At 46.1% G+C, this 14580-nt stretch overlaps 1 protein-coding gene across 1 annotated transcript in view; it reads left to right on the forward strand.

Moving 5' to 3' along the window:
• Nucleotides 1-14580, forward strand: part of Lrmda (leucine rich melanocyte differentiation associated) — a 1013406-nt gene that overhangs the window by 590640 nt on the left and 408186 nt on the right. The window contains exon 5 of the mRNA XM_051142900.1: nt 6662-6779. Coding sequence (XP_050998857.1) covers nt 6662-6779 — 118 coding nt within the window. The remainder of the gene's footprint in view (nt 1-6661; nt 6780-14580) is intronic.

Genomic DNA, 14580 nt, shown 5'->3' on the forward strand with positions numbered 1-14580 from the left:
ATCCCCCCCAGCTAATCTGCAATCTGGGCTTTGATGATCACAAGAAAGCAAAGGTCACGACCCAGAGATCAAAGCGACAGAAGCCCACACAGTAATTGCTGGTTACCCTCCATATAGGCCCTCGGACTGTCCTGTGGGTGTATTGTTTGCACAGAGACTTCAAACATGCTGCCGGCGAACTGCCTGCAGAATCAGCTGGCCTTTGCCAGTTGTCATGCCAATTCATTAATGCTGTAGGTGAGCTCACCTCGGCTCATTAGAGTGAGATCATTGTTGTCTCTCAGAGCATCTGGAGCTGTCCCACTCACTGTTTGTTTGTTCAGCGTGCCTTGTCTTCATAGGTGTTTTCTGGATCTCTCTCTCTCTCTCTCTCTCTCCTCTCTCTCTCTCTCTCTCTCTCTCTCTCTCTCTCTCTGGAGGGGGGAGGGGTGGTTATACAAGCCAATTGGGCAAAACTGGTGTATCAAGAAGGGACCTTATGGGTGTATTTATTGTCAATCATCCTTGACCACAGAGAATCCTAGAAAATTAGCATTTGAAGGTGCCTGAGGTCCACTCTCATGCTCAGATAGAGAAACAGGCTCAGGGGGGCAAGCTCAAAGCCCCACAGCCCAAGCCCTCTGCCCTGCCCTGAAAGCTCCCCTCAACTTTTTATCATGATGACCTCTCCCCCTTTACGTGTCCCCTCTTAATCTCTAAGAGCTTCGGTCTCTCAAGGAAGCTGTGTGTAAGCCGTTGCTGATTTCTCTTAGTAATCAACTACCTTCAGCAGTTGATCAGGGCTATTGACCAGCAGGAAAAAGCCAGGGTTAGTAAGCAGAGTTGATGTAATCCAGTTGACAGCAAAGAATCATGTTGTCTTGTTGGCATTCTTGCCCTATTCTGTGAAGTTTCGTGGGGGGACTGAGAACAGTGAAAGGATCACCCATGGCTGCCTTCAGCAGGTAGAGCATCGGTGACTTGTACGCTGTGTCTGTATTCCCGGTGTATGGGAGTAAAAAGGTGTCAGGAAATAAGGGGAAGAAGCACTGAGCACCGACCATAAGTGGAGAAGCCACCCATCAGTCTGCATCCTGGCTCTTCTGAGAACGCACGAGAGTCTTGGGCCATTTTAGTGAAAGAAACATGGCCGCCAACCCCACCAGCTGATCCTAGAGGTCCTTGATGTTTGTCTGTGGTTTACGCCATTGCTGGGGAGCAGAAAATATTTTCTGGGGGTAACGTGATGAGTAGGACAAGAGAATGCATTCCTTTCTCTGTGGTGTATAGGCAGAAAATACTAAAGCCATTGTTATTAGAGCCAAAAAATGGATTTTTTCAATAATAACAAAAGGATTAACATTGTTCCTTCCTCCTTCCAGATTTAGCTTTGTCCTTAAAGGGTCCTATAAGAAAGTCTACCATTTCACATGAAGAGAGAGAACCTGAGAGCCTCTGGGTGGTGGCCTCTCATTTTTAGGGAATGTGTCTCCACACGGAGACAAATGGGTATGTAAGCACCTTTGCAGGGCTCCCTGCTCTCCTGATAACCTCCCCTTCCAGAGCACAACAAACAGAGGCTCTAAGGCCCACCACCTCTGGCCCTGGCGGCATTCCCCCAGCCACCTTGAGAAGGTCAGAAAAATTGGAGTCACTCTCTGTAGCTGGGGACATGAGACTTAACTTAGACTCATCTCTTCTCATTAGGCAGTGCCCTGGCTTAACAAGCCATTGTATAAATCTGAAGCTGACTCCGGGTGTCACAGGATTTATTGGGGGGGGGGGGCCTCTGCCATAAAGTGGTTTATGACGGCTGCCTTCTTCTGTGTTATTAGTGGCTGTCTCTTCCTTCAGCCACCGCTGTTTGATAATAGCCTTAAAACACCCAGAATTACTTACCTGCAAGTCCCATTCCCCATAGCCCCCCGTTGACAGTCTGAATAAGTTTACTGGCCTTTTGTTGTTCTTTTCCTTCAAAACAAACTGATTGAACCATCAATAGCTCCTGGGAGCTGACAGAGGGATGTCATCTGGACTAGCCCTTGTGATTACAGGTTATCTGGGGGAGTTAACCTCCTCGCATTGTTAACTGAAATGTTTTATGTACTATGCAACTTTAGGATACGGCTGTGATAACCCCAGTAACTAAGCCATACATCACCGTAAAGAGATCTGGGTGCAACAAATAACCCCGGATTAAATTTACAAGGGTTGAATTGATATTGTAAAAGCCTTCGTTCTGTGGCTCTGGGAATCTGCTCTTGTGTTTTTATGGCAAACTTGTGTTGTACTCGGGATGGAAACTGCAGCTTTTGACACTCTGACATGACCTAGAACGAAAGGAGATAGATCTCTCAGGACCAGCAAAAGACAGGCAGGCAGGACGCCTACTGTCCTACCATGTGGGACATGTCCATGTGCCGGAGCCTATCCTAAGCCACCAGGGGACAGGAAGACCTGGCAAATGTGACTCTTAGCTGGGCTCATGTGGCACAGGTGCCGGGGCAGGGTGCACTGCTCGCTGAACTGGGAAAGAGAGTCTTGGCTGCCTCATTGAGCTCGTAACTTCCCAACTATTAGTCCTTGTGGTGTTGTTTTCACTAGGACATTGGTTCTCAGCAGGATGGCAGCAGTGACAGCATCACCTGGGAACTTATTAGAAACATAAATTCCAGGCCTCAGTCCAGATCGCCTCAGTGAGGAGCTCTGGGGATGGGCTGGCGTCTGCATCTGTGCTTTAATAAGCCTGCGGGTCATGAGGATGCCTGCTCAAAGTCAAGAACCACCAGGCTAGAATGCAGACCTTGTGCTAGAGTGTAGGATGCTTTGAGAGCAGAGGTCTTCTGCTGTATTTCTGCACCTTCTCAGCACCTTGCAGTGCTCTTTCCAGGTAGCAGCTCCTCAAAATTACTCATAGAATGTGTAAACAAATAAAAAAGACACTCCCGAGGAGACAGTGGATTGTTGGGGGATAAGCCTGCCCCTCCTCCATGTAGCTATTCAGACAGCGATGGCAATATTAAATATTAATTTTTGTTTATGGGTCTCTGTGTATGCTGAGTATATGCTACCGATGTGTAGGTACCCATGGAGTTGATGGGAGAGTGTCAGGTCCTCTGGGGCTTCAGTTACAGCTGTCAGGAGCCTCTTATCTTGGGTCTTGGGTCTTCCAGAAAAACACAAGCCCTGTTTAACATAAAAATCCATTAATTATTAGTGTGTGTGTGTGTGTGTGTGTGTGTGTATGTGTGTGTGTGTATGACATATGTGGCAGGTCACACATGGAGGTCTGAGAGTGCCTCTCAGGAATCGTTCATCTTCTTCTACGGTGGCCCCTTGAGATGAAGACACTGTAAAGTGCCATCTGTGCCCTGCTTTTGGCCACCAGTCTGTGGACTCCTGGAGACTAGAACTCCCTTGGGAATCTAGATCTAGAACAAGGAAAAGCCTGGAAGCCTGGTGCCAACCAGAGAGGATGCTTGTCTCCCTGAGACAGACTCAGCTTCTCACCTGAGCTGGGACAATGGTGACAGACGCCCGCTTTGGTCAAAACTGCTCAGCTATGTATACCTTTGGGCCTCTCTTTAACACTAAACACCCTTTTATGACCAACAAGATGGACCTTGGGGGGAGGTCATTAGACCTCCTTGTTCCTTGTCCCAGTCTTTCAATCCCCACCATTGGATATATCTTCTTCTTTTTTTTTTTTTTTTTTCTCAAAATTAATTAGTCTTTTTAATTGGTCTATTGAGAGTGGGTGGTCTATTCTGGTTTGTGATCCTGCCAGGGCCCACACTCTGATCCTATCAGACTGTGTAACCCGAGAGTCCCCCAAACCACTCTGGGAACTCATGGTGGCCCTTAGGATGGAAATGAAGTCACTGGGAGTCTAGAGGTGACTGGCAGACTCTCTCATAGGCTGTCTCTCCGACTCTCAGAAGAACGGCTGCAAACAGCAGCTCTTTGTCATCTAAAAAATTTTAACTAGCTTAAAAGCCAGCACCTCTCTGTCTTCCTCCTTTGATTTCAGAGCTATGATCCAAAGAGAGGAGAAATGACAATACGAGGTCTGTTGTCACCTGCTTCCTGGCAGCCCCGTGAAGGCATCTTTCACTCCAGCATTAAACATCAGCTGATTTTCTAATACCAGTGCTGTCCTCACCTGAATATTCATCTTTTCCCACCCTACACTTAGTGGGCGTCTTTACTCCTGTGAGCGTCACTCCTGACATACTGTTTCTGTCTGTACACGTCTTTATTTGAAAGTCTGTTGTCATCAAGACTTTGCCAGAATAAGCAGGAGATGGAAGTTTTCTCTGACAGTCTGAGGCTGGTGGGAATTCTGCTAAAGGGTAAGAGAGAATGCTTGAGCCCTTTGCCTCATTTTGGGTAAGACAGAGCTGTTTGGGGGTTAGGGTTAAGGAGAGGCTTTGAGAGAGAAGGAAAAGGGGGTAATAGATTGAGGCCAGGGAGGAAGCAGGGCAGAGGGAGGGTGGGAGGGAAGGAAGGAGGAATAGAGGAAGAAAGAGAAGAGCAGGGACATGTATTCTAGGACTGCTGGTTTTGGGATGGACTATAGAGGAATTTGAGAGACCCACACAAACCTGATTACCTGAGTTCCATCCCAGGCACTTTGATGGTGCACATCTGTAATCTGGACCCTCCTATAGGGAGATGCAAGGCAGAGACTGGAGCCCAAGTGCTCATGGGCCATCTAACCCATAATACACAGCACTGCAAAATCAAAAGAAAGACTCTACCTCTGTAAAGGGAAAGGGGAAAACTGGCTCTGAAATGTTGACCTTTGACCTATGTCCAAAGCCCAAGTGCTTGCTCAGTCATGTGAAATAATAAATTAATTCGTAAGTGAATTAATTGAAGTTAATTGCAAAATAATTTTAGTGTGTTTTGACTTTAAGAGTCCAGGGGGGCCTTTAAAATGCTGCCTCTGGCTTTTGAGTGAGGGCCAGGTCTTTTACCTGAATAAGCTTATAAAGGTCACTTGGTGATATGGAGTTACCTTGTGGATGTGTGAGGAGGCTCGGGAACCCTAGACTGCAGTGGGGGAGGGAGGCACAGTGTGCATCCAAGTAATAGCTATACTGATAAACTCTTAAGTGGGTTGCTTTGGGATTTGGTTCTTTGAAGCCTGTTCGAGATGGCATATTCCTCCTTTTCCCTTTTCAGTTATTCTGTTTTCCCATAACCACTTGGCGCACAAATTAGCCTCACTGATTCCTAGTTGGTTGTGTGTCAATACACATTCCCCATTACAGTAAGAACCGCCTTGAGAGTGGAGGGCATCATAATCACCTCTGTCTCCCTAGGGCCAGACACATAGTAGGTACTCAAGAAATGTTTATGTGGCTGACATGAGTGGGCAGGCTACTGAATTCATTCTTGCTTTAGTTTCTAAGATATAAGGACGGTAAGCCCTCGAGAAGGTTGTAGTTTAGATAAGGGCATTCATTACATGAACAAGGAAATCACTAGAAAATGACAGTTTGTTAGGATGGATGCTGATAGGAACGATTAGAATGAAGGCAGTAGTACAGGCTAGAAGTGAGAAGGAATGTTCCCTGAGGTTGGGATTTGGAAGAGGAGAGAATTCTAAGGACGTGCTTGCAGGAAGTGATAGGTCTCTTTAGAGACTGTTCGTTGCTCTTGGCATTGGGTGTTCATCTCTTCTTCCAAAGCAGAAGAGGGCCTGGACATTGCTCATTGGATTGATAGAGAACTTGGTCCTGATGAGAAGTAGCTGGGCTGGTGACTGTTGCTGACTAGAAAGAAGTATAGTAGAGTGTCTATGTACTTACACATCTATAAACATGTACCCTGGCCAAGGGTCTCTTCTTGCCAGTACCCTGTATACACACCTGTCGGAGGGCTGTTCACCACACTCATAGCCGTTGACTTATCTGTGGTGGCCTAGAGTGAGAACTACTGATTCTTTCAAAGGCAATGGAGGCCACTGAGTTATTTGGGGATACTAAAAACCCTAGAAACCACCCCTGCTTCCAATTTATCCTAGACAAAGATCATCTCCATGATACATGGTGGAAGTTACCCAGAAATGGTGGCGGAAAGTGCTGAAGACTGTCCTGAGTCCTCAGGGAAGCACTTGTCAGCCACGTGCATGCCCTACGTCTACCCCCAAAGCCATCCAGCTTAGTGGGGCTCATGTAAGGTCCTACCTGGGAAATCCTGCCCTCCAGCCTGAGTTCCAGTTTGCATTTCTGCTGTACCAATGGTGAGAATGACACAGATGTCTCCCAGTAAAAGCAGTTACATGGATGGTACCTCTGATCAAGGTCTGCTTTAGTCTTACTGAGAGCTTTCTGTGTTGAAGCATGACCCATTTCCTAAAATGGAACAGAGGAATATATTCACAGAGTCCTACTGGCTGCATACTCCTAATGAGGTATGTATCTACCCTTGAGTCAAGTGTAGTTATCACTCAAGTTTGGTGGTATGTGTACAGTGCAACTCTTCAAATTTACCCTGAGGGGGGAAAACAGTTTTTGGGGGGAGAAGAAAGACAGGAGTGGCTGAGATCTAAAGCCGTAAAGCCTTATGGTGTGGACTCCCAAGGGTCAGACATAGGACCCACATCCCTGAGGCTGTCACTCCAATCTTCCTGAGTTCTTTCTGCCTTTCCCTCCGCCCCCCCCCCCACATCCAGGTGCTTTGTTCTGCACAAGCTGCCCAATTTGAAGTTTTTGGATGCCCAGAAAGTCACCAGACAAGAACGGGAGGAGGCATTGCTCAGAGGGGCCTTCATGAAGGTGGTGAAGCCGAAGGTGAGCTGCTACTGTTCAGTTTTCATCTGCTGGTTTCTCTGCAGAGCATCACGGGTAACATCTTTCTGTATATTTAGAAAGTAGATGCGATCTCACACCAGTGTTCAAGCCGAGACACAGGGCTGGCCAGCCATGAAGGTGATTGGGAGTAATTTAGCTCTCGTTATCACTCAGTCTAAGGACACTCATTTATAACACACTGTGGAGGATTAAATGAGAAAGGGCCCCCAAAGGCTCATTGTTTGAAGATTGGTCTCCAGGTGGTAGAACTGTTTAGGAAGGATTGGGAAGTGTGGCCTTGTTGGAGGATTGTGTCACTGTGGGTATCTCTGTCTTGGGCTTGTGGATGAGGATGTGAGCTCTCAGCCACTGCCCCAGCACCATGCCTGCCTGCCCACTGCCTGCCTGCCTGCTGGCATGCTCTGTGTCACACCGGTCATGTATTCAGTCTTTGAGACTCTAAGCCTACAAAAAAAGCTGTTTCTTCTAAGTTGTTTTGGCCATGGAATTTTAGCATAGCAATAGGAAAAATACATAGTTAAAACACACAGAAATATGAACGGAGCTCAGTGAAGTTCTACAGGTGAGTTCCAGGCCTCCTCAAGGCTTCCTTCTCAAGGGGGTATGGAGCTGAAAAAGAACACAGTGAGAATTTTGTGCTTCTGGGGCAGGCACGATTCCTCCTGTCCTTTGGCGGAGGTTCGTGTTTCTTGCTACTAAAAGGGGATAATTACCTTCTATCAAAGATGAAAGCTCTTCAGTTGCTGCGGTGCCCTTAGCACAGTGTGCAGTGTTTGGACAAGCATGTTGGGACTGCTGCCTGCCCCTCACATACAGTTCCTGACAGTAGCTTTAGAATCCTGGGCTCAGACACAAGGATATTTCAAGGATGCTTGCAATAATCTCTCTGGGAGACATTTGGGCACTTCTAAGAAGCCCGAGCCCTGGGAGTGGATTCAGCGACCCTGATGATGACCCCTTTCTAGAAACTTCATTACCCCAGAGCACTGTGGAGCTCTTTAGTTACCGCCCATGAAATTGCAGCTATATGTTGAAAATGCTGGCACAGGAATCCTGAAGGTCTAGTTTGTCCTCGCCCAGTGACTTATAGCCCTCTGTACATGCATTGGAAGTGATTAAGCGGGGAAGCAAAGCCAAAGAAAGCCAAAAACAGCAGAACAATGAAACCTCTTCCATCAAGTCACGCTGTTGGCAGCAGACCTCGGGCCACTTTCTTTCCCTGAATCCATGAGGTGCGACTGATTTCCTGTTATGCCGAATAAAATTGCTAACAGTTGTGGAAATATATGATATGGAGGGTATAATTCTGGCAGATAAATGTATTGTTACCTGTTTCAGCATGTGGAGAATTAATTGAGTGATTCATTTCATAGCTATTAAAGTGTTAACAGTTCTCCTTATTGGAGCATAGGCCTGACATAGTGCACATGACTGCCTTTAGTTATTCCAGCGTTTGCCATTTTGTCCAAATGAAAGAATTTATCTCCTGGCTTCTTTTCTTCCTTTCTTCTTTCCTTTCTCTCCTTTTCTCATCTTTCCTTAGGATCTCAGAGACAACCAACATCACCAACCCCAGTCAAGTACAGCAGATGAAGTCTCTGTGATAGCCTGGGGTCAGGTACTGGTCATCCCACCTCTCCGGCCCTCACATCTTATCTTGCCCTCATTTTCTTTGTGACTGGAAGCTGTAACACTGCCAATGGAAACCTGAAGAAAAACTAGCTATGCTGCCCACACTAGGATGCTGTGTTTTGTGTGTGCCCGACTCTCTTCCAGTGCTCCATGACTCAGAACGCTATACACATAGAAGGGTGTGTGCACACCCTGCGCACACCACTGACTCACTTTCTAAATAGTGGAGTTCTGGCCCAGAGCAGTTCATGGAGCTTCCCAAGGTCACTTGATCATGGATTCCTGAGCTGGAATTTTACTCTTACGCCTGACATGGGACCTGCCCCTTCTCACTCTGCTATTTTAGCCCAGTGAGGGGAGAGAGGGGATCAATATTTTCCCTGGGGATGTCTTGGCACACTTGAAACTTCTCGTGAGAGCCTGAGTGAGGAAGACAGGTGGGCATGGACCAGCCTGCTGTGTGGAGAAAGGGAGATGTGGAATTCCCTCTTGCCTTTGAGCATGGTGGGGAAGGGTTCCTTAAAACCTGCCATCAGCTGTCTGAGTCATTAGCGACATCCGAAGTGCTCTTCAGCGTCCCCAATTAGCTTCCAATCAATTACAGAATTAGCACATGTTTGTGTGATTGACTCTAATGCCCTTACTAACTGTATTACACTTAAAACTGCCCATTAATTATTTGAGGAGAGAAACAAAAATCCCCTTGACAAAGAAGCCCTGGGATCTTGGCTTCTGTTTTCTGAGGCGTTATGCCTAGTAGGAGATCCCTTCTGTTGCTTTGTGTGTGAGGGCTCTGGGAGAGAGAGAAGCCTAAGACCCTCATGAGGTACACGGAGGACTCAAACCCGAGTTCTTGGGGTTCTAGTTAAGGGTTTTTATGTGATGATACTTCAAGATCCCAAGAAGACTCCTCGGTATTACTGCTTTGTCGTATGTCTGCCGAATGGCAGGCGATTCCCTTTTGTCTGTTGCTTTCTGAGAGACGCTGATATTTTTCCTGCAGATAGAAGGAACCAAATGAGCTCTTTGCTGATTTAATTAACTGGCATTCATATGGCTGTTCTTGCCTGTTTGCTATGTGTACAGACACATGCTTGTTCCTATGCAGGTGTATATACATACATACATACATACATACATACATACATACATACATACATACATATATATATATATATCTATTCCGTCTCTGTGTTTATATACATATGTATGTTCTGGGAGGCATGTGTACACCTGAAGTCTGCTTCTAAGTGGAGAGCAATTTCCTTTCCTTAAATTGCTGGAGCTGTGCCTCGCACACTTGCTAAAGACCTATTTTTCATAACAGAATCAGAATCTCAAGTTGGCTGGGCTCTGTCCTTCCCGGGGCAGCAGGAGCCCGTTGTGCTTATTCAGCACACTGTTCTGATGGATGATCAAGGAGGCCATGATTTGGGGAGCTGTTTTCATTTCATTCCTGACATAAAGTATTTGGGAGAAAGGAAAATGCCTCTCCAATCACAGCCCTTGCCTTTGAGGTGGGGAATGGGCAGGCTGGGTATTCTCAGCTGACGCAAATGCAAAATCAGCCAGGAACTAATCAACCCTCTGTGTCACTGAGGTTTGATTTGGTACCTGGCAGGCCTGGACACTTGAGTCCAAGTTCCCCCTAGCTCTCTCTCTCCTGATGGCACATCTTGCCTCTGTGACTGATCTTTGGCTTTTGTTGATTCAAAGATACCTTTCTTCTGAGTTTGAATTGTTCTAGGGAAAGATTCATGAGAAACTGATAGCTAATGTTTACAAATACACAGATGCGCACACACACACAAACACACACAGACACATACACACATACACACACAGAGGCACACACACACACACACACACACTATATATATATATATATATATATATATATATGGTCTCTGTCTCTGTTTCTGTCTCTGTCTCTGTCTCTCTCTCTCTCTGTATCTCTCTCTCTGTATCTCTCTCTCTCTCTCTCTCTCTCTCTCTCTCTCTCTCTCTCTGTGTGTGTGTGTGTGTACACTTAATGGACCTACATCAGCTGGGATTTGCTCATTTCCCAGAATTTTAAAGAAAATATATATTTTTGTCAAACCTTCGCCATCGATATCATGTCATTGTCAATCAGAGAAAGCACCAAACTAGGAACTGAGAGGCTCAAGGCTCCCAATGAAAGGCATCTGGAATGACCAGATCTTGACCCCCATGGCTGCACTGGGAAATGTAGATCAAAGAAGCACAGAAGCCTGTCCAGGAGGGCACGTATGGCGACACACCAGCCCTGCACATCAGAGAAGCAGCTCAGCATCCCGACAGTCACAATTGCTTAATTATGTCCTGGCTTTGTAATTACTCATCCTGGTTCTGGCAAAGAGCACAGTTGTCATTTCTTTGACATAATTGTTTAAAGCCGAGCCCTCTTGTTTACATGCACATACTCAAAGTTGGCTACTGACTGTTTAATATTTAGAATCTCAGAGGAACCATGGGGGTGGGGGTGTCTGTAGCCACAGGGGGCATTGGACTGAGCATCACTGCCTGTGTTGGGAAGCAGTCAGGTACATATAAATGTGCTTGTTTTTATGGTCATTCTCTTACAGTGAGAGTGTAGTCTCACTGTCCTTTCACCTGAGTTCTGATGTGAATCAGTCAGTATTATACATACGTACGTGGAGTGCCTGGGTTCCCAGCATGTGCGGTGTGGGACTTATGTGTGTGTGAAGTTTTGTCCAGCTTGTGATATTGTGTCTTCAGATATTCAGAATTGCAAGAAGGGAGGGGAGGGGAGGAAAGAGGGATGGGGAGGAAAAAGGAGGGAAAGACAAATGAATTGGTAAGGGAACAGACTTCAGTGCACCTGCCCTGGAAGTATGCTCCGTTCTCATGCCAAACTACACCTTGACCATTTCTTGTGTCTGAGAATCACCAGTTCCCATAACTGCTCGACAGAGCCCCAGTCCTGACGTTCAAGGTCAGGCACAGAAGATCCTATGTAAAGTCAGTTTTTCTCATCTTGTCTTTGTTTGTTTGGGGGGTTCTGTGGGAAAGGCAATGCATGGTAAGGGCAGGAAGTGGACTTAAGGGAAACCATTTTTTTGTTGGCCTGAGGAAGCTGAGCATTTCTTGGATACCATCTCCCTGAAGCCATAGACTGGGGTCTGCTTTCTTTAATCTTGCATCTAAAAATGCTTGGCCTGTGGCAGTGGCTCAGTCAGTCCTTACTAAAATCACGAACCACAGACAGCAAAGCACACTGAGAGACTCATCCTGGCTCGCACACGTCGTTCAGTTGGCTAAGCACAATCCCCTGAAAAAGTAGAAGTGATCGTTGCCCTAGACAGTGAGTTAGGCATGAGCACTGGGTGGAGAGACAGATTCTAGGCTGGACATGTGCACTTCCAGATTTGCCTAGAGTTTACTTTGGTGAGAAGACCTGTGGCCACCATGCTGTCTGTCCCAAGGCGTTCCCATTGGGCAGCACTTCTAGGGGGGCTAGGGTCTGTCTGTAACTCCAGTAACCCATTCCTGAGTGTGGTCCCCAACCTTTTCCCTTGTCAGAACCTACCTCCTTCTAGTTGAAGTTTTAAAGTTAAGAAGTATCTTATCTCAGAAGTAGGACTGGGCCTCTATACAGTTACATAAAGCTGAAAGGAAATTTTCCCTGTGGTACCTGCTGCCACGGTGGCTATCTGCCCTTTAATGGAGCCCTACTTAGTGGATTCCTCTGTGCTGAAATTGGGTTATTTTGATGCCTAAACTAGTATTTTCATAAATTCTATGTTACTCTAAAATAATGTGCATATGTCTTTGATCTCTTCAGTTGCCCTCATTTAAACCAAGTGCAAACATAACAGGGCTGTGGAAGGGCTGGGGAGATGCCCAGCAGTCAAGAGCACTGTGGACTCTTGCAGAGGACTTGGGTTTGAATCTTAGCACCCATGTGATGGCTCACAATGCTCTGCAACCCCAGTTCCAGCTTATCAGGCATCCTATACGGGCCTCTACAGGCACCAGGCACGCATGTGGTGCAAATACACACATGTAGGCAAAATATCCACACACATAAAATAAATTAATTAGTAAAAATTAAAATAAATAGTCAATCAGAGGCTACCTCTAGATTTATAAAAAAACTTATGAACATTTAATCTGTATTTTATATAATTTGGACCCGCCCATAAGCAAATTTTGTAAGCCACATGTAAGTTCATGTGGTCAGATAGATATTTAGCTGTGTTTTAAAGTTCTCTGCAGTGCTGAATATCCAAAGCAAAAACTGTAAGTGTCATGCGATTCTCTAGATGTTCCTAACTACCTAGCTGTGTTCATGCTTTCTGCGTTGTTTTGTTTCTTCGCAGATGTTTCTTGTCTTGAGACACACTCAAAATCTATTTTTAGTAACTTTTAAAGAGAAGGAAAAATTTTAATTAATTTCTTTTTAGGAAAATGCTTAGGCAATATGTCTACAAACAGCTCTGGAAGCCCAACATTTGTGGTTTGTTTACTTTTCATTATTGTTTCTGACTTTGCCGTGCGTCACATTCCTTTGAGGGCGAAGTCTCCGGCGGGTTGTGTATCTGTCTGTTTGTTCACACCATGGCATCCCCTGTCTGGAGGAGGAGATGCCTTCAGAACGTTCCTCTTTGGAAGCAATTTCCTGGGCATTGCCTTGAAGTGGCAGTGAGCTGAAGGCCAAGACAGACCACTGCCGAAGCACCGCCCGCGGATGGAGACCTGCAGCTAACAATGAAGACATACAAGTTCACTTGCTGCTGTAACAAAATGTCAGACAAAAGGAAAGTAAACAAAACAAAACAAATCAGGGCTTACAGTGCTTAAGTCATCATGGTGGAGGAGGCATGAAGCTCAGAGCATGAGGCGGCTGGTCACGTTGCATGCACAGTGAGAAAGAGAAGTCTAGGTACTTAGTATATGAATATAGGCACTTAGCTAGCATTTGCCTTTTTTTGAAGTCTAGACCCCCAGTCCATGTAATGGTGCTACTCTTCCTACCTAAATTCACATAATGTATTACATCCCACGCCACCACGCCCAGATGTTTGCTTCTTTGGAGAGTCTAGATCTTGTGAAAACGTTGACAAGCAGTATTAGCCAACACAGATGAGGAAAGTGACACAAATCACAGGTGCTTCTGCAGCCTCTGCACACACCACACAGGCTGCTCTGCACACACCACACACACAGGCTGCTCTGTGCACACCACACACCCACACACAGAGGTTGCTCTGCACACACCACACAGGCTGCTCTGCGCACACCACACACACAGGCTGCTCTGCATGGACTCTGAGGCCCTGGAAACTATGTCATGTTTCCAGTGGCGGCGAGAGTTTTCATAATATCCTCGTAGCCTGCTTTCACTTTCCCCGCTGCCTGCTTTCCAAAATGATCATTTTGTTCAAAGATATCTGAATACACCCAAGACAAGAGTCCCTCATAGAAGTAAGAGGGGCTCCTTAAACATGAATGATGACATAAAGGCTGTTAGGGAATTGCACTATATTTGGAACCCAACATTTGGGAGAAGTATGCCAGAGTGTATTTTGTCTAAAATCAGTGGTGCCCTTCTTTCTGCCCTTGCTGTGGAAACTCCTGTAAGGTAGGAACGCCCTCCTCTCATCTACTGACCTTGGCCTTGGCCATGTAATGCTTTTACCAATGATAGGTGAGTGGAACTGACAACCTTTCAATTCTGGGTCAAGACCTGAACACCATGTGTTTCCACTCACTGTGTTTGTATGTTTGTGATCAACTATGAAAAGAACATGAGAGGCACACTGAGCAATAAATAGCTAATAAAATATCCAGTAGACAGTGAACACTGAGTGAAGGCTAGGTGCTCTTTGAACTAACACCAGGACACTGTCTATGCATTTAACAATGCACTACTATGCAGCTGGAAGCCATCCAGAGGCACACTTGGACCAAACTCAGCCTGAAACCAAACCCTTTAGTCTCCCATCGACCTATGCGTATGAACAGAACACTTACTACACATCACCAGGACTGAGTGTGGTTGAAGAACCTGAGTGATACATGGATTGGCCTTCCCAAATGCCTGGCCTTACCTCTGATGCTTGCAAGGCCACCTGACAGAATTTGAGGCCAGAAATGATCACAG

This window comes from Acomys russatus, chromosome 3 (assembly GCF_903995435.1).
Source record: "Acomys russatus chromosome 3, mAcoRus1.1, whole genome shotgun sequence".
Taxonomy (NCBI): domain Eukaryota; kingdom Metazoa; phylum Chordata; class Mammalia; order Rodentia; family Muridae; genus Acomys; species Acomys russatus.